The sequence below is a fragment of the Lepisma saccharinum genome, chromosome 12 (assembly GCF_977018435.1).
Source record: "Lepisma saccharinum chromosome 12, izLepSacc3.1, whole genome shotgun sequence".
Classification (NCBI taxonomy): Eukaryota; Metazoa; Arthropoda; class Insecta; order Zygentoma; family Lepismatidae; genus Lepisma; species Lepisma saccharinum.
The window spans coordinates 56,670,087-56,696,374 of record NC_139240.1 but is presented as its reverse complement, the minus strand read 5'-3'; the positions used below and the strand labels follow the sequence as shown (position 1 = coordinate 56,696,374).

The following is a 26,288-nucleotide window of genomic DNA, read 5'->3' as shown; positions in this document are numbered from 1 at the left end:
TCAGAATGTGTTGGCTAGTGACGAAGACCAATCAGATTACGTAAAAATTGCAACTTATGTACAACGCAGAGCAAAAGAACCGAACATGCAATCCAGAAAGAAAGCACAGCAAGATGTTCCTTCGTAACACAATAGCAACAGGCATTAATAATGTATTCCTCCGCGGGGAGAAAAGAACTTCATCACAACCCACATCGCTCGATCTTCTACTTTTCTGCTCAGTCTGTTTTTTGTTGACTTGTTACCCTGGAGAGAATAAATGCAGAAAAGATTACGGTGCATTACATATTCCATTATCTTTCTTCCTCTGTTTGAAACTCTCGCATAAAGGCACGGCATGCAGTTTTTATTCTTCCACGGTGAGAAGAAACTTTACAACAATACCAGTCTTAAAGAGTACAATATCTCAACGTAAAACTACAATTTTTCATTCGATTATGTCAGTTTGTATCAGGGTGGATAAGAACCATGAATTTTATTCCAAAAATATTTTTTGTTGATTTTTTATTTAAATTGATTTTTTTAATTTAAAAAATCATGCTTAAAAGTCACATACACATACACACTGTTTAATGAAACCGCTTTCAAAACGTCGGATGATATCAAGTTTGCAGTGGTTCTGCAAAACGATGAGATTTCTTTGCCCCTTCTGTTTGCGAGGCATTCAACTCTCCTCACCACTGGCAACCTTGCAGCACGAGTTGATACGATATTTCGACGACTGCTTAAGCTGTTCAATTTCCATGCTTCCCCGTGAGCAGCATTCGAAAAACTTATTAGCGTCTCTCTTAAATTAGCATAAGGAACGCAAGTCAGTCAGACAGCTCTCATTGAATCACGCTTAGTATATCTCAACCCCCTTCCTCACCAAATTCAATTCCTGGAACATTTTACCTTCTTACCAGGTTCACGAATACGTACTTGGATTTGTTATCAGATTATGAAATACTCTGATTCCTTATCAGATTCTGGAATCCTTGGATTTGTTACAAGATTCTAGAAACATTGGACTTGTTACCAGATTGATTCTGGAAATATTGGATTTGTTAGTAGATTATGGAATCCTTGGGTTAGTTACCAGATAATTTCTTTGGTTAGTTACCCGATTCTTCCCTTGGTTAGTTACCAGATTTTTGGAATCCTTTGGTAGCTTACCAGATTCTGGAATCCTTGGATTTGTTACCAGATTCTGGAATATTGGATTTGTTACCAGATTCTAGATATATTAGATTAGTTACCAGATTCTAGAATCCTTTGGTTAGTTACCAGATTCTGGAATCTTTGGATTAGTTACCAGATTCTGGAATCTTTGGATTAGTTACCAGATTCTAGAATCCTTTGGTTAGTTACCAGAGAATCCTTGGATAAGATACCAGATTCTAGAATCCTTGAATTTGTTACCAGATTCTAGAATCCTTTGATTTGTTACTAAATTCTGGAATACTTTGATTTATTACAAGATTCTTGAATCATTGGATTAGTTACCATATTCTGTAATCCTTGAATTTGTTATCAGATTCTAGAATCCTTTGATTTGTTACTAAATTTTGATATCTTTGAATTTCTTACAAAGTTCTGTTATCCTTGAATTTGTTACCAGATTGTAGAATCCAATGGTTAGTTATCAGATTCTTGAATCCTTTGGTTAGTTACGAGATTCTTGAATCCTTGGATTTGTTACCAGATTCTTGAATCCTTGGGTTAGTTACGAGATTCTTGAATCCTTTGGTTAGTTACGAGATTCTTGAATCTTTGGATTTGTTACTAGATTCTGGAATCCTTTGATTAGTTACCAGATTCTTGATCCGTTGACGGTTACCAGATTCTTGAATCCTTGGATTTGTTTCCAGATTATTGAATCTTCTGGTTAGTTACCAGATTCTTGAATCCTTTGGTTAGTTACCAGATTCTTGATCCGTTGGCAGTTACCAGATTCTGGAATCCTTTGATTAGTTACCAGATTCTGGAATCCTTTGATTAGTTACCAGATTCTTGAAACCTTGGATTTGTTTCCAGATTCTTGAATCCTTGGATTTGTTTCCCGATTCTTGAATCTCTTGGTTAGTTACCAGATTCTGAAATCCTTTGGTTAATTACCAGATTCTGGAATCCTTGGATTTGTTTCCAGATTCTAGAATTCAGGATTCGTTAGTTGTAATGTTCTTCATTGAAACATGTTAACATTCAACAAGAATGAAACAAGCCATAGATTTCTAGTATCACAGTATTGCCAACCAAGTTTCATCTTTCTAGGAGGGGGTCAGGCAGGTCATTCTACTGAAACAGCATTTCACCTTTTAATATTATAATCCTGCAACAAAGGAAAGGACTACCATACACCACAGGCCGTGGACAAAGCAGAATTTATGACCGTGAGGCATCAATAAAATAATCATCAGACTGCGTGATTACGGGCGGTTTATTACTCTAACGTGACCTCCTCTACAATGGTCGGATCATGCAACGCTTGGGACAAGCCAATACTGCAGTAGTTTCGGACACAAATGCAGAATGGGTAATTTAGTGTCATTATGAATATAATTGCTCTAGGGAATGATGTTGCAGCGTCATTAAGGTCTACGAACACCTAATGCCATTATCAGAGTTGGGTGACGATAACTCCCTTCAGGTAATGTTTTTAAGGGAGGAAGGCCTGCGAGAGGAGAATTATTGCAGTTATAAAGAGCACGTTGAGATAATGTTTTAAGAGGCATGTGGGACCTGTCGAAATAACTGCTTGAAGAGAAAGGGTTATTTGGACAAAGAAGATCGTAGCGAGCTTCCAATAATCACACAGGGTTCAGGTGACGTTTCCTAGACAACATTTCACAGACATAATTACATGGAATGACGATGTTGGATGAAAAGGAAAATCAAGATAATAAAACCCAGTGGCGGCGATTAGAGGTGTGTGGGGGGATAATGCCCCCCCCTTGTTTTTTGCGCCCGCACTACGGCCTGTCCTTGCCCGCGCCTCCCCAGTTCAAGCAACAGGAATATTTATAATGAAATTTCCTTTATACCTCAAATATACAGTCAAGTGTTTAGAAGAACGTTCAAGCAACAGGAATACTATCATGGAATTTCCTTTATACCTCAAATACACAATCAACTGTTTAGAAGAATATTCAAGCAACAGGAACATTTATCATGAAATGCGTTTCCACGTGAAATACACAATCAACTGATTAGAAGAATGTTCAAGCAACAGGAATATTTATCATGAAATGCGTTTACACGTGAAATACACAATCAACTGTTTAGAAGAATGTTCAAGCAACAAGAACATTTATCGTGAAACTCGTTTACACTTGAAATACACAATCAACTGTTTAGAAGAATGTTCAAGCAACAGGAACATTTATCATGAAATGCGTTTACACGTGAAATACACAATCAACTGATTAGAAGAATGAACAAGAAAACTATGTAACGAAATAAATGCCCTTATACTTGCAATACACAGTTGAATCTTTACAACCAACAAAAAATAGTTATCACGCAATACATTACTACAATTCATGTTGTACTTATGTACTCGTCCACAATTAAGAAGGAAGTTAAAGGTACATAATAAGGTTCAATTTGGGATTAAGTAGCGGAGGTAAGAGTAGCCGATATTCGGTCGTTCATTTAAGTTACACTAGGATCGATTCGTGCTGACCTCTGGTATTTGATCCACGAGGTTAGTTCGGATTATAATTTATAACTTCACCGTGATTGAGTTTGCATGCAGGCAATACCTCCATGTCCACAGCATGGCCTTCTAGAGATGAATGTATTTCTGCATATTCAATTAGCTACCTAAAATTCTCATGATACTGGATGAAGCTGGAATGAAGCGTCGCTATCGCAAAAACTAGGTGACTAATCACAGATGGGGTTAAAAACATCAGCATCGTATGTTTTACATACACTTTTGCAAAGTTAGGATAAACTATCAAAGCTGGTACAAGAAAATATAAATAAAAACATTTAAACAAAAAGATCGCCATTTATACTGCCGTTGTCAGAAACTGTATATAAATCTAGTTTTTTATCTGCGTATCACTCCTGAATATATTGACTTCTTGAAAATAATTTTCATTATCAATATGTGTCATAAATGTTGAAAATATGTGATAAAAACAGGAAAATATGTGACAAAAATAAAAACATTTGGTAACAAAAACAAACTATAACATGCATTTTAAACACCTGAAATTAGTTTCTAAATGATTACCTCTTAGCGAGCTATTTTTTGGAAGAGTTGCAGTGGATCAGCATAGTTTTTTCCAAATTCTCCATTGTAAATCTGTGACGATTATCTCTAAAAAGCATCTTATATTGTGAGAAACATCGCTCCACGTCACAAGAAACAATTCTTGCATATTTGAATCACGAAATGTCACTAACGCTTAAGTTTTCCAAATCTTCGTCTTCCTCTACTTCACTTTCCAAAGCACATGCAATTTGGCACAAAGTTTGAAAACCTTGGTTTTTCCCAAAAAATTCTGTACATTTAGACATTTAGATCCAGTGAGTTCTTGCAGTTTCGTTTCTACTATACGGACTTTACCAATGGAAGCTGCCAAAGTGTTCGCGGACGATTCAAGCTTTCATATGGAATTAGAGAGAATGGACAGGTTTTGTTGAGATGTATGCCAATTCGACTTTTAAGGAGGGCTCCATCAACAGTTCTTGCAGAATTCTTCTTTGTCGATATCATTTACAACAGATACAATATTTTCAAAGTTCTGGCCATAACATCTGCATCCAACCAAGTGCCCCATCGCGTAACTACAGGTGTAGGAGGAAGGGGAACCTCAGGACATTTTTGTTTAAAAATGTCTATTCTTCTAGGCGACTTGATAAAAACTTTCTTCCCATTTGAAACCAGTTTATCGACATTCGGATAAAGAGCTCTTATCTTTTCACATATTCTATGCAACGCATGAGCCACACATTTAACGTGCACCATTTTGGGGTAGCTAACGGCAAGGCCTACAGCAGCTTTTTTCATGTAAGCTGCAGCATCTGTCACGAGGAGAAGAACATTGTCAAATTTTATGCCTTCCGGCCACAATAGCTGCATTGCTTCATTAAAAAGCCTTGCTATTGTTACGTGTAGCCAGCCCCAGGTACTTACAGCTATTTTCTCCCAATAGGATCGTAGGCGAGGTACAAGAAGTCTGCCAGCGAGGGTGTTCAAAGACAAAACAAACCTAGCACTCTCGATATGAAAGAGGTGCAGAGTATAAACATTTTTCCTTCGAGGATTTCGAGGTAGATGAAGTCAATGAGCGATTTTATGTATTTAAAATGAAAATTCGCAAAATATGTATTTACATACGGAAAACTGGAAAATATGTGTTTTTATGTAAAATAAAATTTGCTGTGTTGACATATAAGGCTATGATCAGAATTTTGGCAAAAATGAGGGTCTGTATCTTATCGCAGAAAAAACATTTATTTACCTAAAGTTCCTTTCCCTAGAATAACAGTCTGTTGTGTGATCTGTTGGTTCCCTCCAACAGCAAACGACATGTGACGTGATCCTTTTAACCAGCTTGTCAGAAGTGTAACACAGGTCAAACAGCATATGTGGGGGCCCATGTTTTGTCCTGGTCCGCAACTTTACACCCAAAATAAAGTTCATAGCACTTCTTTACAAGAGGGGTAATTCGTAGCTTTTGTGACTTAAATGTCAACTCTCCACATACGTATATAACAAAACGAATTGGGGATATTTACGCAGGTACGAGGCATTTTTTTCTTCACTAACACTACACACGACTTCTGGAACTTCGAATCAAAGCCAGTTACTTTCCACTCCATCAGAACTCACAATGCTGAGACCCAAGGTAACTTAATATACTATAAGGTAGCGCCATCCGAAAATTGCCGATCATGCACGAACGCGTGACGTCATGTGGGAGGATCGGTTATGCTCGGTGCCCCTTCGGTTATGTTCGTTCGGGCTTGGCCGAAGCAAACGGCCGCTATCATTTCTATGCGAGTTTCAGAGAGGGAAAGTGTTTCATTACTTTGAGGGGTAAATATTAATTATCATACTTCGGGATGGTATTGAAGTATTCCTTTAATGATTAGTATGTATGTATGTGTGTGTATGTGTGTATATATAATCTTGTGTAGTGGTTGTTATGTGTTTGTGTGTCTTGTGCAGTAGTTGTGCTGTGTAGTGTTTTTGGGTTTGTCTTGTGTAGTAGTTGTAGTGCCTAGTGTGTTTGTGTTTATTTTGTGTAGTAGTTATGCTGTATAATGTGTTTCTGTTTGTCTTGTGTAGTATCGGTGGTGTGTATGTATGTGTCTTGTGTTGTAGTTGTGCTGTCTAGTATGTATGTGTAGTAGTTGTGCTGTCTAGTATGTATGTGTAGTAGTTGTGCTGTCTAGTATGTTGGTTTTGTCTTGCGTAGTAGTTGTGCTGTCTAATTTGTTTGTGTTTGTCTTGTGTAGTAGTTGTGGTGTGTTTGTGTTTATATTTTGTTGTAGTTGTGATGTGTTTGTGTGTGTCTTGTGTAGTAGTTGTGCTGTTTAATGTGTTTGTGTTCGTCTTGTGTAGTAGTTCCTCCATTCATATTGGGGGTTAGGCGTAGAGCTGACAACTCTGCACTGTAAAAACACATGTCAAGAAACAACAATATAAGGCCATGGATGTTCCCAAGGTAAAATATTCCGGAGGTAAAATAGTCCCCCGTTCGGATCTCCGGGTGGGGACTACTTTGGGAGGTCTCTGGACTAAGGATAAGATCTACGTTAGGAAGAAGGATATTAAATTAGGCACCTGGAATGTTCTGAGCCTTTACCGGCCTGGGGCATTTCAGTGTACAGTTAATGAGATAGTTAAGTATAAATTAGATGTAGTAGCTGTCCAGGAAGTTAGGTGGCCAGGAGAAGGGAATTGTAAAACTAAAAATTATACTTTTTTCTATGGTGGTACTGAAAATCATAATTTTGGAACAGGCTTTTTCATAAATAATAGAATTATATCGGCTCTTAAAACAGTAGAATTTATTAATGATAGGATATCATATGCAGTTTTACAGGGTAGGTGGTGTAAAATTATTTTAATAAACATACATGCACCAACGGAAGATAAAGATGATAATACTAAAGATGATTTTTATGCAGAGTTAGAACAGGTCTTTGATAAATTTTCTCAGTATGATATGAAAATTCTGTTAGGTGACTGTAATGCACAAATTGGCAAAGAAGAGACATTTAAACCCACGATTGGTAAAGAAAGTCTTCATGAATTAAGTAATGATAATGGTATAAGATTGATTACTTTTGCAACCTCAAAGAATTTAATTGTGAAAAGTACCACTTTTAAACATAAAGATATCCATAAATATACCTGGTCTTCTCCAGATGGTAAAACTCACAATCAGATAGATCATATTCTCATTGATAAGAGAAGGCATACTAGTATAATTGACGTTCGTACACATAGAGGTGCTGACTGTGCCAGTGACCATTATTTAGTAATTGCTAAATTAAGAGAAAGACTCTCAGTGATAAATCATAAGCAACAAAATCTAAAAGTTCTAAAATTTGATACAGGAAAGTTTACTGATGAAAGAATTAAGAAAGATTACCAAATTAAACTGTCAAATAGATTTGATGTTTTGCAGGATTTAAATGATGATGAAAATATAAATGAAACAGACGTAAATAAGAATTGGGAGCACATACGTAATGCAATAGAATCAGCAGCTAAAGAAAGTATAGGATACCATAAACCGAGAAAAAGTAAGCCATGGTTTGATAATGAATGTCATAATCTAATAGAAATAAGAAATCAGGCTAGACTTAGGTGGTTAAATAACTCTGATGATACAAATCTAAACAATTATAATAGAATAAAGCGAGAAGTTAACCGCACGTTTAGAAGTAAAAAAAGAGATTACTTGAAAAGCAAAATTAACGAAATTGAAACAAACAGCAAAAATAAAAATATCAGAGATTTATATAAAGGTGTAAATGAATTTAGAAAGGGGTGGCAACCTAAAGTAAACTTGATAAAAGATAAAGACGGTGATTTTCTAGCTGACCCAAGTGATATTCTAAATAGATGGAAGAACTACTTTAATGACCTTTTAAATGTCCATGTAGGAGATAAATCAGAAGTGAATGAAGTACACACAGCAGAACCTTTAGTTCCAGAACCCAACTTGACTGAAGTTAAAGATGCTATTAAAAGGCTAAAGAATAACAAAGCACCTGGCATTGATTTAATACCAGCTGAGTTAATTAAATATGGTGGAAATTCATTAATGTATCAAATTCATAAATTAATCTGTTTAATATGGAATAAAGAAGAAATCCCTCAACAGTGGAAAGAATCCATAATTGTTCCTGTGTTTAAAAAAGGTGATAAAATGAACTGCAATAATTACCGTGGAATTTCTCTACTCTCAACAACATATAAAATATTATCTAACATTCTTTTAACAAGACTAACCCCATATGCTAATGAAATTATAGGTGATTATCAATGTGGATTTAAACGTAACAGATCAACTACAGATCAAATTTTTCACATCAGACAGACACTTGAAAAAAAGTGGGAATATAATCAGAATGTCCATCAGCTATTCATTGATTTCAAAAAAGCATATGATTCAGTCAAAAGAGATAAACTATATAATATATTAGTTGAGTTTGGAATACCTAAGAAGCTTGTTAGTATGATAAAAGTATGCACCAGTGAAACAGAAAGTAAAATTCGTGTGGGTATTAATATGTCTGACAAATTTACAATTCATGATGGGTTAAAACAAGGAGATGCATTATCTCCATTGCTCTTTAATTTTGCCTTAGAATATGCTGTTAGGAAGGTAAAAGAAACTAAAGAAGGACTAAAATTAAATGGTGTGACTCAGTTGTTAGCATATGCAGATGATGTAGACTTACTGGGGGATGATGTGAATACAATTAAGAATAATGCTAAAATATTTTTCAAAACTGCTAAAGAGATAGGTTTGGAAGTTAACAAAGAGAAAACTAAATATATGCTTACAGGCCGAAACCAAGTGTTAGGTAATAATCAAAATCTAATTATTGATAACAACTCGTTTGAACCAGTTTCCAAATTCAAATACTTAGGAGTAATATTAACAAATGAAAATTATATTAAAGAGGAAATAAAAAGTAGGCTTAATTCAGGAAATGCATGTTACTTCTCTCTTCATAAACTTTTGTCTTCTCGTTTAATACCTAAGAAACTGAAAGTTAAAATATACAAAACAGTAATTTTGCCTGTAGTATTATATGCATGTGAAACTTGGTCCCTTACATTGAAAGAGGAACATAAATTGAGAGTATTTGAAAATAAGATCCTTAGGAAAATATTTGGACCTAAAAGGGATGAGGAGACAGGTGAGTGGAGAAGGTTACATAATTTAGAACTACATAATTTGTATTCATGTCCAGATATTATTAGAATAATTAAATCAAGAAGACTTAGGTGGGCAGGCCATGTGGCACGAATGGGAGAGGAACGAGGAGTTTACAGGATTCTTGTTGGGAAACCTGATGGTAAGAGACCTGTAGGAAGGCCAAGACGAAGATGGAGGGACAACGTTGAGATGGACCTAAGGGAAATCGGTAGGGATGGAAAAGAGTATATAGAACTTGCTCAAAATAGGGAAACATGGAAGGCCTGTGTTGCTGCAGCCATGAACCTTCGGGTTTAAGAAGGCTAGAGAGTTAGTTAGTTAGTTATCAATATTTTGATCCATGTTGGCTCTTTTGGAAAGGGTAGGTTCATTTGTGTGATTTAGTTTACATAACGTCGCATTTGTGCTCCTTTTGGATAATCCGGATGAAGTGGATGAATGGACAATTACAAACAAGTAAGACGAAATCAATCAAGCCTCATTCAGATACAGTACATTCTCTTTAAATCTACGATGACGGACGATTTTATCCTTATATATTAATTTGCTTTTGAATAAAGCTACATTAGCGAAAAGTGCTGTATTGTCCTTAATATTTCTCTCTTTAATTTCTTCTTCAACTGTGTAGTTTCTGTTTAGTGCTCATCCAAGATATTCAAAGGCTCTCAATTTCTTTAATCATTAGTTTGGTAACAGTTAGATATAGTGAAAACACATTTCTTCAAATTTACAGGAGAAATGACGGGAAAGTACTTACGGAATTGAGTTCGTGTGGACTTTTGGAAGCTGGGAATATTGATTTTTCCATTCGTGAAACTTATTCGGCCGCTAAATAATGTAATTTTCGACATAAATGTAACTCCGTTGCACGATAGCTCGTGCCACCATTACCGTCGACTACGTGAATCAAATGTTCCGTGCGTTCGAATATGTAACCCCCTGTCAGTGTAGCAACCACGCGGTAGTTTTACCAGATGACGTGTGAGCAGTTTTTTTTTTTTAATTTAATATTCTATGTTTGCCGAACCTAACCTAACCTTTCGCGAATGGTTTGTGGATCAATTTTCGCTTAAAAACCTTTTGTGAATAGTTTGTGCGGCATTTTCGGTTCATAAGTTTGGAAACACTGCATATCAGCTGACGACACTGCATATCAGCTGACGATAGATAACGTGAGTCAAGATTTGCCCGCCAAATAGCAACGACCAATAAATACTTGTAATGTGAAAAATTACGCTTTTTGCAGTGAAAAAAAACATAATCCCAAGTGGAAAAATGTTCCGCTATGCATATAAGGTAAGTACAAATGTAAATAATTCGGAAATAAACGAGTTAGATGTGTTTTCACTATATCTAACTGGTACCATTAGTTTTTCTCATTTACTTTTACTTTTTAAACATCTAAGATATTTAGTATTCTCTGTGTTAATTATGATACGTATTTGTATTTGAGGAATAATTCATGAGCGTTCTTTTTCAAATGTAATGTCAAAATGCACGCAGAAATAAAACACATTGGCAAAATGTTTTATGTTAGTTGAAAGAGAATTGTTGCTCTACAAGAGAGTGTGTTTATGATTTTCTAATGTTATTAATTTTTGCGTATTTTCAGATCATCAAAATGGAATGTCAACGGAGAATTTTCGACACCATTTATTCGAGGTGCTGCCCGGTCGACCAATTGAGTTCGATGAAGATGTTTCGAACCACCTTCTGCACGAAAATCCACGTCAAACGACCAGAGAACTGGCGGAGCAGATGGATTGTGATCAAAAAACTGTGGTGAACCATCTACACTCAATGAGCAAGGTTCTGAAACCCGGCGCTTGGGTGCCACAACAACAAAAATCAACGCTCCACAATCGCCGCCAGCTTGCTCGCTCGACATCGCGTAACACATGGTCACACAACAGCGTTTTCTTTGCCGCATTGTCCTTTTTGAAGCGCGTAAACCAAAGGCGGATGGTCCTTTGAGGCATTGCTCCTTCTCCATACACAACACAAATCTCTCGAGCAGCTTCGGCGGCCTTAACACCTCGAATAAATGCAAAAACCAAATGGTGTCGAAAATGCTCCGTTTTTGACATTCCATTTTGATGATCTGAAAATACGCAAAATCAATAACATTAAAAAATCAGAACACACTATCTTGTAGAGCAAACAATTATCTTTCAACTAACTAACTAACTCTCTAGCCTTCTTAAACCCGAAGGTTCATGACTGCAGCAACACAGGCCTTCCATTTCTCCCCTATCCTGAGCAAGATCTATATACTCTTTTCCATCCCTACCGATTTCCTTTAGGCCCATCTCAACGTGATCCCTCCATCTTCGAATTGGCCTTCCTACGGGTCTCTTATCATCAGGTTTCCCAACAAGAATCCTGTAAATTCCTCTTTCCTCTCCCATTCGTGCCTAATGGCCTGCCCACCTAAGTCTTCTTGATTTAATTATTCTAATAATATATAGACAACCTTATCCACTCACCTGTCTCCTCATCCCTTTCAGGTCCAAATATTTTCCTAAGGATCTTATCTTCAAATACTCTCAATTTATGTTCCTCTTTCAATGTAAGGGACCAAGTTTCGCATCCATATAATAATACAGACAAAATTACTGTTTTGTCTATTTTAACTTTTAGTTTCTTAGATATTAAACGAGAAGACAAAAGTTTATGAAGAGAGAAGTAACATGCATTTCCTGAATGAAGCCTGCTTTTTATTTCCTCTTTAATATCATTTTCATTTGTTAGTATTATTCCTAAGTACTTGAACTAACATAAAACATTTTGCCAGTGCGTTTTATCTCTGCGTGCATTTTGACATTTTAAAAAAGAAAGGCTCATGAATTATTCCTCAACCCAATATCTTGATTTCTTAGTTTTCAAATATTTCCACTAACGTCTTAGGTGGAGTGGTTATCTCAGCGCGCTACGATGCCAGGAGTTTCTCACTCGAATTTCTTCATAAGATTGGGCGTTATTTGTAAGTGTCCCTTCACCATTTGCATGATATCACTCATTCTCATCTTCGCGATTAGCCAAAAGTGGCAACCAAATCAATCATTTATCTTGTTCTTGCTGTTAAGTAGATGTCGTCGGCATATGTGATACGTTGTTTTAATCTAGTCGCTATGTAGAATTTTATCTTAGTTCCATCTGAAGAACTGGAAATTGATGCTGGGTTCATATTACACACCAAATGTTTCCGCAGTGGTATACCAACAGAATACTATAATACAGGGTGTGCCAACTCTTTCAACATTCCTTGTGCATTCGAACCGAAAGAACCAGAACTGCATTTATGCGCTACTTTGTGATGCATTAGGCGGTTTGCGCTACTGCGGAGTTTGACGAGAAGATAAAAGAGAATCGCGAAACTACAGTGACCCGATGTACGCAACAGACATCAACGAATGGGGGGAAAAAAACGGTCGCCATGGCAACGGCAGGGAGAGGGAAAAAATGATGCCCTGAGGATTGCATTTAGTTTGATGATCAATGCTAACTTTCCAATGCTGCTCTCCGTTCCCAGGCGAGAGAAGAGTCCAGCAAAAGAACGTAGACGAGCGTTGTGAAACATTGCAAAAATCATACGCAGCGCCAGACTAGCAAAATCCACAAACTCCGCTCACACGCAGACACAAAATGTGTGTACGGTAAGAGTATTTACAAACCCTGGAGTGCTGCAGAACCAGAGGTATATATAATGCTTTCTTATTGGCTGGAAGTGTTTATGTTCCGTGTCAGTCGTTTCTTAATTTTGGTCGTTTACAAGAAAATTAGACTCGTGATTATCTAGTAACATAGTTTGTAATCAAATTGTCGAAATTATGTTAAGAAATATATAAAAATATGGAAAATGTTAAAAATACAATAAATCTTTTCTTGGCGATAAAAATCAATATTAAGCCATCGAAAAATAATAGACCCTAATTTTAAATATTTCTAAAAGCGCTTGTAACGTATGTGAAGTGATTACTACATTATAGGAGAAATTTCACAACTTGACATGTGCTAAATAATACCATTTGTATGTAATAACTTTAAAAATGTGCTCAAAAATGAACCTGAGTTTAAAGAAGTTTCTCATCTTGTTGGGATGGATGTCTGAAATCTACAATGTCAACTTGAACCCTGCCATCTAGCGTTAATTTGAAGGAACACTGCATTAACTTCCGGAAGATAGCCAATCAGGAGCCAAATATGGCTGGAGGTTCTGCATCACTATAGGGTTTGTAAATACGCGTACGGTAAAGTTATACTGTGCCCATGGCATGAAGCCATATAGGGTTTTTTTATTGAGTGATTGATTTGACCTCGCTTTTCTGCCACTTTTGGCTAATCGCAAAGATGAGGATGAGATGAAACCCATGTCTCCCGCGTGCCAGTTAGACGGCCTACCGATTTCATAAAACTTCATTTCCATTAGACGTTTCCAAAGTACATGGGTATAGGGTGCAGGGTCGTCTCGAGACGCGAAAGATATAGCATAACCAAAATAAATGCGTCTCACCGCACAGACGTTATAGAGGTTAATAAGGCAAACGATTTTCCTTAACGTTTCTCTATGCGACGCCATGTCGCTTCGGACCCTAAATACTCCACACTTTTATCCTGATTATATGCAACCACGTTGCATAGATTCACGATTGCCATCATTCATGAAAATCTTTGGATCTTTGCTACACACATATTTCAGAGAATTTCTGATCTACAAGAACTTAATCAAGTTACAGCTAATGGAAAAGCAATAAAAATAAATCACAGATAATGTTGGAAAATATGATTTACAAGACCACTGTTTTTATTAAATTATGTTTCTATTTATTATCTTGTTTGTATTATTGATATTAACTTTTATAAGAATATTTTCTTTTGTAATTTTGTTATAATTTATTTGGGATTTAACTAAAAATTTAGTTTAGTTTTATTTACTAACAATTTGGTAATAAAAATAAATCAAAAACTAAATACTGAAAATGCAATTAATATAAACAAAATATATTACTTAAAATAAAGAGAGCTGGTATAAGGCTGCACAGTGAAATAAAGTTATTTGTTCCATTCGTGTCCAGAACGTTATTTTAGGAAAGTGGTCATCGTATAGGTGAATCCTGAAGATAGGAAAGTGGCGCTCGTATAGGTGAGTCCTGACTACTGATGGCAGGAAAGTAGCGTTCGTAGAGAGATACCCGTCATGGTGCTCCCCAAGAATTCAAAAATAAATGTAAGTTGCAACTACGCCACCGCGTGTTAATTAAATACCACTTCAATCTTCTGGGCGACGCGAAATTTACCTTCCTTTGTAATTAGAACCAATGACCTGCGGCTAATCAATTGGAGAGGTTAGCAGCAGAGGATGTAATCAATGCGGTTCCCATGATTACAGGCCTCTCAGCGGTTCGATTATTGATATGGTTGACATAAAGGTGAAGCTTCCTCGTTCCCTCGTATGAGATTGACAGGGTTCATTCCTCAAAAGTATGCAATTTGCGAAATTTGATGTTCAGGTTGGTAGGGTGCAAATTTTTTATCAGCTCTCCACCTTCACTCTCGTGGGCAGGCACGATTAGTGAAATACACTCAATTTCAACTATCTTTCTGTTTAACTGGTTGTATTTTACTTCGGTTTCCTGACACTTTCTGGCAATCACGACGATGAGGATGTGTGATGATATGATGAAGACACTCGAAAAGAGCACACATGCCCAGACGGAATTCGATTTGGGAACAACTTGCGTCGTAGCACTCTGTTAGAATGTGACGGGACGGAGGGAGAGAGTAAGAGGGGAGAAAGAGAATAAAGAGAATGAGATAAGAAAGAGGGAGAGATGCAGAAAAAGAGAGAGTTGAAAAAGAATAGAGGAAGACGTGGAAGAGAGTAATAGGAATAGAGAGGGAGAAAGAAAATGGAGGGAGATAGAAGGGGAGAGAAAGAAAGAGGAAAAGAGAAAGCGCGAGATGGGGAGAGAGAGATAGAGATAGAGGAAGAAATATTTCCTCATATGTGAGCACATTCTAAAGCAATGAAACAAAGTTTGATTACAATGTTCCATTATCATGACAAAATGTAAATATGTGCATGGGGGAGAGAGAGAAAGAGAGAGAGGGGAAGGAGGGAGACACAGAAAAGAGGGTGTGAGAGAGAGAGAGACAGAGAGAGAGTGGGATAAAGAGAGAAAGAGAGAGGAGACAGAGAAAGAGAGAGGCAGACAGAGAGAGGGAGAAAGATGAAGGAAGACAGAGAGAGAGAGGGAGACAGAGAGAGGGAGAAATAGAGAGGGAGAAATAGAGAGGGAGAAATAGAGAGGGAGAAAGAGAGAGGGAGACATAGAGAAAGAGAGAGGGAGACAGAGAAAGAGAAAGGGAGACGGAGAAAGAGAGAGAGAGAAAGAGAGAGGGAGACATAGAGAAAGAGAGGAAGGGAGACGGAGAAAGAGAAAGGGAGACGGAGAAAGAGAGAGAGAGAAAGAGAGAGGGAGACAGAGAGGAAGGGAGACGGAGAAAGAGAGAGGGAGACCGACAGAGGGAGACAGAGAGAGGGAGACAGAGAGAGGGAGAAAAAGAGAGGGAGACAGAGAGAAAGGAAGATGGAGAAAGAGAAAGGGAGACAGAGAAAGGGAGAAAGAGAGAGGGAGAAAGAGGGAGGGAGAAAGAGAGAGGGAGACAGAGAGAGGGAGACATAGAGAAAGAGAGAGGGAGACAGAGAAAGGGAGAAAGAGAGAGGGAGAAAGAGGGAGGGAGAAAGAGAGAGGGAGAAAGAGAGAGGGAGACAGAGAGAGGGAGACAGAGAGAGGGAGAAAGAGAGAGGGAGACAGAGAGAGGGAGAAAGAGAGAGGGAGAAAAAGAGAGGGAGACAGAGAGAAAGGGAGATGGAGAAAGAGAAAGGGAGACAGAGAAAGGGAGAAAGAGAGAGGGAGAAAGAGGGAGGGAGAAAGAGAGAGGGAGACAGACAGAGGAAGAAAGAGAGAGGGAGACAGAGAAAGGGAGACAGAGAGAGGGAGAAAGAGAGAGGGAGAAAAAGAGAGGGAGACAGAGAGAAAGGGAGATGGAGAAAGAGAAAGGGAGAAAGAGAGAGAGAGAAACAGGGAGGGAGAAAGAGAGAGGGAGAAAGAGAGAGGGAGACATAGAGAAAGAGAGAGGGAGACAGAGAGGAAGGGAGACGGAGAAAGAGAAAGGGAGACGGAGAAAGAGAGAGAGAGAAAGAGAGAGGGAGACAGAGAGGAAGGGAGACGGAGAAAAAGAGAGGGAGAAAGAGAGAGGGAGACAGAGAGGAATGGAGACGGAGAAGGAGAAAGGGAGACGGAGAAAGAGAGAGGGAGACAGACAGAGGGAGAAAGAGAGAGGGAGACAGAGAGAGGGAGACAGAGAGGGGGAGAAAAAGAGAGGGAGACAGAGACAGGGAGAAAGAGAGAGGGAGAAAGAGAGAGGGAGACAGAGAGAAAGGGAGATGGAGAAAGAGAAAGGGAGACAGAGAAAGGGAGAAAGAGAGAGGGAGAAAGAGAGAGGGAGACATAGAGAAAGAGAGAGGGAGACAGAGAGAGGAGGAGACAGAGAGAGGAGGAGACAGAGAATGAGGGGGAAACAACAAGGAGAGAATGGGAGACAGAAGGAGAGAGGGAGGACAGAAAAAGAGAGCGGTGTAGAAAATTTCCATCAAAGGTGAGCACATGCTACAGTAACGAAATAAAGTTTGAATACAATGCTCCATCATGTTACCAAAGTTTCGTATAATACGCACACCAAGAGCAGAGAGAGAGAGAGATAAAGAACAATGAAATTGCGACCGATTCGCTGTCACCAATACCGTGCAGCGCGCGTGTACTGCTTTGCCGACCACGACATGGAACAGCCACGCTAGCATGGGCGTTGTCAAAACAAGCACCAAACATGATACGACGGGCAGAGGGGGAGGAGGGAACGTGCTTATAACGCGAAATCGATGTTAACCACCCTCCTCTAATCCTCAAGTTCGTGTCTCGTTCACGTACCCCACACACGACAATGTTTATGTCATTCCCTTCTCGATATAAAGGGATTACGACGTTGGGGCATGTACAGTCATGGAAAAAAGTTCTTCCCCATAAGGCTTTAATAGGAGCAAGTAATGCAGGAGGGTAGGCAACACATATTGCACCCTTCGATGATCGGGTGATTTTGCCTGTCTTAACACCGAGAAATGTGTTCCACGCGAAGGTCAACATGACAGGAAAGCAAAGAGGGTCACGTGACTATTGGTTACGTGGAGTGTTGTGCTTCTCCACGTCCCCAGTTCTTGATCCACATTGCAGAAAAAGTAGTGCTGCATGCAATATATGAAAATAGGTTGTTTTCAAATATACGCTTAATTATGTTTTCCCAATTGTAAATCTATCAGACGTGTCTCCCGATTTAGTCGGGACAGTCTTTTACTTTGAATTCCTGTTTGTCATAGGCGTAACTTGACGGGAGCAGAAAGGGCATTTGTACCCCCCCCCCCCAAAAATCAGGTTTCTTAAAGCTGCTAAAACAGGAATTAAATACTATGATTTGACGCGTCCAAAAAAAGTATTATATTGAAAGATTTTCCCAAATACGTAGATAGCAATTTAATACTTTGAAAGTGTCTCAGATTTGTTTATTGTCACAACTTAGTGTGGCACAGGTCTACTACAAAAGTGGAATTTCGTAACAGAAATATGAACCCACTCCTTTTATTTCGTAGCCGATTTCATCTTGAAACTGAAATTAAGAATATTAGTTAACAATGTCATTGGTAAACAATAAAAAAATGTGTTAGACCCAATTCTTTAATACCTTATCATAATCTTTATCGCAAGTTTAAATTTTGTTGTAAGTCCACTTTATGCAAAAAAAAAAAAAGGTAAAGTTCTCACCTGTGTTTGGCGCTACGCCATGAAGGCGTATAGGGGGTGTAGGGGTAACGCCCCACACTTTCTTGATTCGTTCGTGAGTGGGGGTGATGTGATCAGCATCACGCCCCTGACCGCCTTTACCCCCATGGTTTCCCCCAGGTACCCATGTCATTCGACGCTGGGTGGGCGCTGGGGCCGCTTCCAACGTTAGAAAAGTTCCCGGCCGGGAATCGAACCCGGGGCCTATAGCATGGTAGTCAGACGCGTTACCGACTGAGTCACCGGCACAGATAGACTAATCTGAAGTGCATACAGTTTAAGGTGGGATCCGAACCACTATGTGCGATCACCTGGTATCGTACCCCAGACCCCTTGATTACAAGGCCTTACCACTACGCCATCAGTGAAGCGCACACAATCTTTGTATTTCGACCTTTTTAAACCTATATGTATCATATAAGAGGTTGTTTAACGTTGCTATGCCTCTATGGATTATATTTAGCCAGTATTCGAGCACATAGCGTCAGGTTTCATAGAATATAAGCTTCTCTTCCATGTTTATGGTTTCCTGTCTGCAGTAGAAAAACTGGCAGGTTCCCATAGCTTTTCTTTCAATAGTCTTCCAATGGTTGCATATCATATCACTCAAATTTGATTCATTCGTTTCGAACACAATCCCCGATGGAGCAGTGGGATCGTGGGCGCCTTGTAATTAAGGGATCCCGGGTTCGATACTCGGTGGAGGAACATAGTGGTTCGGATCCCCCTTTAAACTGTAGGTTCATTCACGATTAGCCTAACAGGACATAAAGTGGACTTAAGACACCAAATCAAGCAACCAACACAATCCCGTTATTGTCCAGATTATCGAATCCAGAACCTTCGTCGCGAATAACATAAGCAGGAAGACAACGTGAAATAACCGAACAGTAACAGAACCTAAAACCTACATCGGATAGATTGGATTAAGTCGACGATACAGCACGGGTTCTGAAATGAAAAAGAATACGAAAGTTGAAGGACCTCTATACGCACCCACTTTTCCTCCACTCAATGGGGAAGATATCCTTCTAGCTGAGAAACCTTTACGTAGGATTGCCCTGAGGGAACTTCAAGGCCACGACGATAAAGGGTTCTACGTGCAATGACGGGACCAAAACATACGGCAGATAGCTGTGTTCCTCCTTATTTCGTACGCCATTGATAACTGGAACACGTGACCTCGTCTTTGGTAGAGCAAAAGCCTGCTTGCTTGCCACCACCCTTTAGTTCTGTGACCTTCGCCCGTAGTCAGCAAGAGTGAATGACTCACCATATACTTGTTGTCTGTGAGGCTACACAAGAATAGATATTTCGTTAGTGGCTGTAAGTATTGTTTCATCTGCAGTTATATCAGTTAACATTTCAATAGTTTCCTTCCTACTGGTTACGTTAGTGACAAACATGTAAATTAGTTCTCGAGAGTGAACGTTTTATCTATTTGAACGGGGGATTTTTATACAGCCTGCATGTATTATTTTTTCCTGAAACAAGAAGAAATTCGAAGACGCAAAAAGAGTCGTATAAGAGTAGTTAACAAAAGGAAAAAAGAAGAAGAAAACGAAAATGTAAATGCTGAAATAAATTATGGTAGAGATCGAGTGAATAACATTTTGTCATGGGGTCTCCTCGATGGTGTAGTGATAACGTCGCCTTGTAATCAGTGGATCCCGGGTTTGATACACGGTGGATGCACATAGTGGTTAGTATCCCACTTTAAACTGAAGGTCGAGTCCAGATTAGCATATCTGTGCACCAAACCAAAACTAAGAAAGAAATTGTCACAGTGTAAGAAAATTTCATGTTCAACCAGATACGAAACAAAAGGGAATAATATATTGCAGGTTGGAGTTCACATCTGTAGCATCTAACCAGCACAATTATGAATCGCAACATATCGTATGAGATCCATTTTTATTATACATGTATGATAATATAAGAGAAGTAGAGGAAAGAGAAAACCAAGCGAAACACGGACGCCTTCTCCAGAATTTCAAATCTCGTTACATAAGGTTCTGGGTTGGAGTCCCGAACAGGCATGACTTTCTTGTTCTTGCCCTTTTATCTGCTTCATTTCATCATAATTCATCGTTATGGTTTACCTGCAGGGGAAGAATAATGACAATAATTGCCAATACAAAGCCAATGACAAACAGAACAACTCGATTAGGAGGTGCCAAGAAGAAACGAGACTTGACAGTTTCTCCGTCTCTCGGTTTGTCGAATTGAAAATTGCTCTCCCGTTCTCGGTCTCGATTAGTTAAATATAGAAATCGAAAATGTATGTGAATGAATATACATGTATTTTATATATTCCGGTTTTGTAGGAGATTTCGTGAGAGATGAAATAAGTACTCTTCCATCGTATTTATTAGGGCCTCCCCGATGGCGCAGTGGTAGCGTCGTCGCCTTGTAATCAAGGGGTCCCGGTTTCGATACCTGGTGGAGGCACAAGTGGTTCGGATCCCACTTGAAACTGTAGGTCCAGTCCCGATTAGCCTTACTGTGCATAAAGTGGACTTAAAAAACACCAACTCAACAACCATCGTATTTATTTTATAATTTTTATTCCCTGTTCGATGATCGCGACGATAAGGACGAGTGACCATTACATGAAATTGATGACGAAATAGTCAAACACCCCTGACAAGGACGGTACTCAAACCCGGGAACTTTGGCGACGATATCGAATGTCAATCACTTAATGAGCTTGACCACCAAGCCTGCTTAATGTTGTTTCTGTCAGGTAATTCGTAATAATATCCCACATTCACTATAATTTGCTTCATAATTTATCTTATTGTTGTGATTAACCTGAATTCAAAGAATTAGTTGAAAGGCAAAAATGCAAGATTGAATGTCTCTGATGTTACTTCGTGCCGAATAATATGACGTGGTATTATGATATGAATTTATTAATCATATAATATGCCTATTCATTCCATTGATTGATCCCAATTGAGCACACAAAATATGCTATAATGTCCACTCCATGGAGGAGTGGTTAGCACAGCGCGCTACGATGCCATGGGTCCCTGGTTAGAATCTCGACTTGGGCGTGGGTGTCCTTGATAAGTGTCCCTTCATCAATTTCATCATAGCATCACTCATCTTCATCGTCGCTATTTGCCAAAAGTGAAAGAATAGCAAATCTAAATAACAAACATCCAATCAAATTGAACATCTCTACCGATTTAATTCTATACGGTACCGAATTCCCACTTTATTACTGCATCTTAAGTCATTTTACAGCATCTCAATTGTTTTCCGATTCGAAAACATTTGGAATGTTGTTTTGTGCAGTTGATTGTGCATTGTTTCGTTGTTTGGATTGTTTAATTAACGTCGCATTAATTAGTTTTAGACCAATCGTGACGGGGGAAGCAAGAGCACAAAGAAAGCGAAAAAGACAAGAAAGAGACCACGGCTTTCTTTAAAGATAGCATCCCGTGAATACAACTCAAGTGACTGCAGAATATTATGAATAAAATTTATTTCGCTTTTTCTTTTTATTTCTGTTTCAGTTATTTTACTTCGCTTTTCTTCTACCACTCGCGTTACTCGAGTCGGTGAGGAAGAATTATAAACTCGTGAAATGGACGATGGTACAAAAAAATATATGCCTCTCCCACGGTTCGAAACTGTCAGTACAAAATATTGTCTTATTTTTAAAATTTACGGGCAAATATGGTTTGTCACGTAGCAATTTTCGCTTATCTCTTTCTCAAGGGGTTCCATTGCCTCTCTGATGTCGTAGTGGTAACGTCTTCGCCATGTAATGAAAGGCTTCCGAATTCAATACCAAATAGAGAGGCATTTGGTTCGGATCCCATTGTAATCTGTAGGTCCAGTGCATGAACTGGACTTAAACAATTAACGTGTGGCATGTGGTCTGTGATGAGAACCATCATTTCAGCGAACCTTCTTGACAATGACTCTAATATCACTTGAAAGAATAGTATTTCCTTACGAGTAGCTCTTGTCAAGAATCCAGTTCCTGAAATTTTCTTCTGGAGGCATCGTAGCACCCAGCTGTTTGTTGTGGCTGGGGCACGAGTCATGTGACTCATGCTATCAAAGCTCAATCCTTCCCGAGAACTCAGAATCACCAGGCAAACTTAAGCGAATATTTTGTTATTTGGGTTCCATAAACAACAGGCTTTAAGACGTTACGAAATTCTACGTCCCGTGGCCCAGGTATTTTTTTCTAAGACTGTACACAGACTGGAAAAATGGCTTCCTTCGTACACATGGGAGGAAATCCCGGATCCTGACTGCAGATAGGGGCACGGTTGGGAGTTTCGAATGTAATAAATTTCCGAAGAATCTTCTTATCTCTTGTCAGAAAATAAGAATAAAGGCAAAGAGGAGTTTCAGAAAGAGAGTAGAGGTTTGAAATGAGAAATAAGACAAGAAAGAGCAGAAGGGAGAAGGAATGAGGGAAAAGATAAGGAGGAGAAGGAGAGTGAGTGAGAGAAAAAAGCAGGGAAAGGGCAAAGAGAGGGTGGAAGGGTGAAGGAAAGAAACAAATTCGAAAGATAGAGAGTGGAATCAAGGAAGAAAAAGGAAAGAGACGGGGAGTGAGAAAGAAAGTAGATTGAAAGCGGAAGAGAAAAGAAAAGCGAAGAAAACAGAAAGACTGGTCGAGAGGGGAATGAGAGGGAAAGGACACTGAAAGAGAAGAGACGAAGAGGGAGAAAGAAAGACACGTAAATGGAAAATTAAAGATGACAAAAGACGAAAAAGGGAGCAGAAGGACGGAAAGAAGAAAGATAGGGAAAGGATAAAGAGAAGAATAGGAAGAAAAATGAAAATATAATAGAGAAAAGAAAAGAAGGAGTATGAGAGAGCGGAAAGATGAAAGATAGAGAAAGGAGAAAGAAGATAAGAGTGGGAGTGAGAAAGAAAGAGAACAGAGTAGAAGTGAGAAAGATAAGGAACAGAGAAAGAGAAAAGAGAGAGGAAAGGAGAAAGTGAGGAAAAGGAGATGGATAATCAATTGAGTAGAAGGGAAAAGGGGGGAAGGAGAAGAAGAGTGGATGGTAAAAGAAGGCAGTAAGAAAGAGAAGTTAAAGAAGAAGAAGGATATGAGATCCTTTCACTCTTGCTGTTTGGTTGTTTTACGTGGCTTTTCCATATTAATCGCGATGGTGGAAATGAACAGAAACGTGAAAGAAATTTATCTGTCTTAACCAGGATTTGAATCAAGAACATCTGGCTGCCTAGCACGCTACGTTGACCACTCAGCAACCAAGTCCGACTTGTAAAATAGAATCTATGCAAAGAGGCTCATAACGTGACACGTGTATCTTGATTAGATATATTTTGTACCTCATATTTTGCAACACTGTCACGACAAGTGATGACTGGACGAAACTGATGAAAGAATACTCACAACGAAACACCCATAGCCAGGATAGGAATCAAACGAGGAAGCCTGGAAGAGGATATCACCGGTCAACAACTGAACAGTCACCGTGGCGATTCTCATTCAGTACTTTCTTCTTTGTCTTCTGCAGCTATATTTTCTTAGACACTATATCACATTCTTCTCTCTTCCTCCCTCTCTTATATCACTGTCTATTACTCCCATTTCCTTTCCTTCTCCTCCTTCTCACACCATCCTCTCATTCTTTCTCATCTCCTTTATAACTCTCCCTCTCTTCATTATCTCTCATATCCCTGTCTCTCTTTCCTCTTCTCTCTATTACTTCCCACTTCCTTTCTTCCCTCTCACTCTATTCTTGCTCACTCCCTTTCTCTCTATCTCATATCACTATTTTTATTCTTTTTCACTTTCTTCCTTAGTCTTTCTGACTAAATAAAATTACATTGAACATAATAAATGAAGCCTTAAAGATACATTATGCAGCTTGCCTTGTTTACAGCTGTTCTCCAAGATTCGACGCCAGAGGTCCCGAGTTCGAATCCCAGTGTGGGAATAGGTGTTCTTTGTGAGCGTCTATCAATCTCATTATCATCACTCATCCTCATATTGGCGATTAGCCAGAGGTAGCAGAAAAGCGAAAGTAAATAACCCAAATCAATAAATAATAATTTTATTTGTTTGTTGATTTAGCGTCGCTTTATGCCACTTTGGACTAATCGCGACGATGAGGATGAGTGATGATATGATGAAGAGACACAAAGAACACCCAGCGGGCGTTGCTTACTGAACTACCGAGGCTAATCAGGTTGCAAAATCGAGACACTTATGCGCGAGATAAAAATAGAACTAAAGCTTTGCAATGTTTATTAAAGGAACCATCCCAGTAATGAACTGGAAAGGCTTAGGAGAATGAAAGGCAAAACAAAAACTCTCTGATGACGTGGTGGTAACGTCGTCGCCTTGCAATTAAGGGGTCCTGAGTTCGATACCCGGTAGAGGCGGAGTGGTTAGCACAGAGTGCTACGACGCCAGAGATCCCGGGTTCGAGTCCCGTCCTGGGCATGGGTGTGAGTGTCCATCAATTTCATTATATCATCACTCATCCCCCTCTTCTCGATTAGCCAAAAGTGGCAGAAATGCGAAGTAAAATTAATCAAAATCGATTAATGTAAACTGTAGGTCTAGTCCCGATTAGCATTTATGTGCATAAAGTGGACTGAAACCAAAACAAAAAGTTAAATAAAGTTCGATATAAGTCCATTATTATGCACATATAGTGCAATTCGAACAACATGGAGTTGAACCTAGAACACCTTGAACCAAGAAGAAATCTCTCTAGGGTTGACTGACCGCGGGATTTAAGGCTATGAACACCCAAGGAGTGTGGTTCAGGTAGGGAACGGAACACACTTTAAGTGGGTGCTTCTTTAAAAATGCAACGTGCTGGGAAGTGGCAGCCAAGTGCAATAAAAGCAGCGAAAAGAAAACACAAAAAAAGGTACACAAATCAAACTGAATCGGTTCTTTACCTTCTCGTCCAAAGCGTCTCTTTTTCTTGGTTTTCCCTCTGTTTTTCCAACGGACCAGCATCACATTGAGACTCATGCTGAATCGGCGCTAGTTCGTATCTCCCACACGTCCAATTCCCCCTCTCCTCAGCGTCCTGGCACACAAACACACACACAGAGAGAAACTCTCTCTCTCTCTCTCGGTGCTGTAACACACGCGCGCACGGTCTCAGTCACCCCAAGAGAGAGAGCAAGAAGGGGAGGTCCAATCACAACAAGCGTGACGATATAGATCACGTCACTAAGCGACCGGAGCCAAAGGTTTGGATCCCTTGTGCACAAGAATGACGCTATGCCGGCGCGCGTCTGGTTGCCATCCTAGCCCCCAGCCGACTAACGCCAGAGTGGCGAAATCCAAGCTGGCACGAGGAACGCGAGAGGGAGGGACGCACACACACACACGCTATCAAGCCCTGGCATCGATCCTCCAACCTTTTCGTCCCTCTCCGCCCGACCAACCCATCCTACCGTCCCTTTATGACTCCGGGAGTGTATTTCAAGGGTTATTGGGCTTTGTCAGGACTGGTATGGGCGTGCCGATGCCCTGTTTCTCTTTATTTTCCTCTCTCTCTGTCTCTCCCAGGGAGCTGAGTTTGCTACTTCCATCTTTGTCCGGTAGGTGGTGCACGCGATGCGCAAACGGTAGCGAATCGTAATTGTTCTACTCTTCCGCCAAAACTGTTCAGGGCTGTGGGCAGAACAGCGATCACGCTTGGGCTTTACACACGTTCTAAGTCACTATATATAACGAATAGGAATAGAACATGTATAGGGACCGTTTTCAGTGTTTCCATCCACAGCAATCACTTAAATCCTAACATGGAAACTGCATCGAATTTTCTCAAAAAATCTTTCTGTCTATCTCGGAACCCTTTAACAGTTTCAACATATCGTAAATTAATCAGCGCGATTAATTAAAAGTGGCAGACGAAATCTCTTTCAAAAGTATGCTGATATTCCAATTTCAAACCATTTTATTGCTCTTTACGAAGAACAATGATAAAATTAATTTGAAATTAACAACGAAGAACAAGGC

General features: G+C 39.2%; 1 protein-coding gene across 1 annotated transcript in view; it reads right to left on the bottom strand.

Annotated features, from left to right (window-relative positions):
• Positions 1-25,555, bottom strand: part of LOC145996124 (coiled-coil domain-containing protein AGAP005037) — a 1,065,133-nt gene extending 1,039,578 nt beyond the window's left edge. The window contains exon 1 of the mRNA XM_083132404.1: positions 25,214-25,555. Coding sequence (XP_082988530.1) covers positions 25,214-25,289 — 76 coding nt within the window. The 5' untranslated portion in view covers positions 25,290-25,555. The remainder of the gene's footprint in view (positions 1-25,213) is intronic.
• Positions 25,556-26,288: the final 733 nt, after the last annotated feature.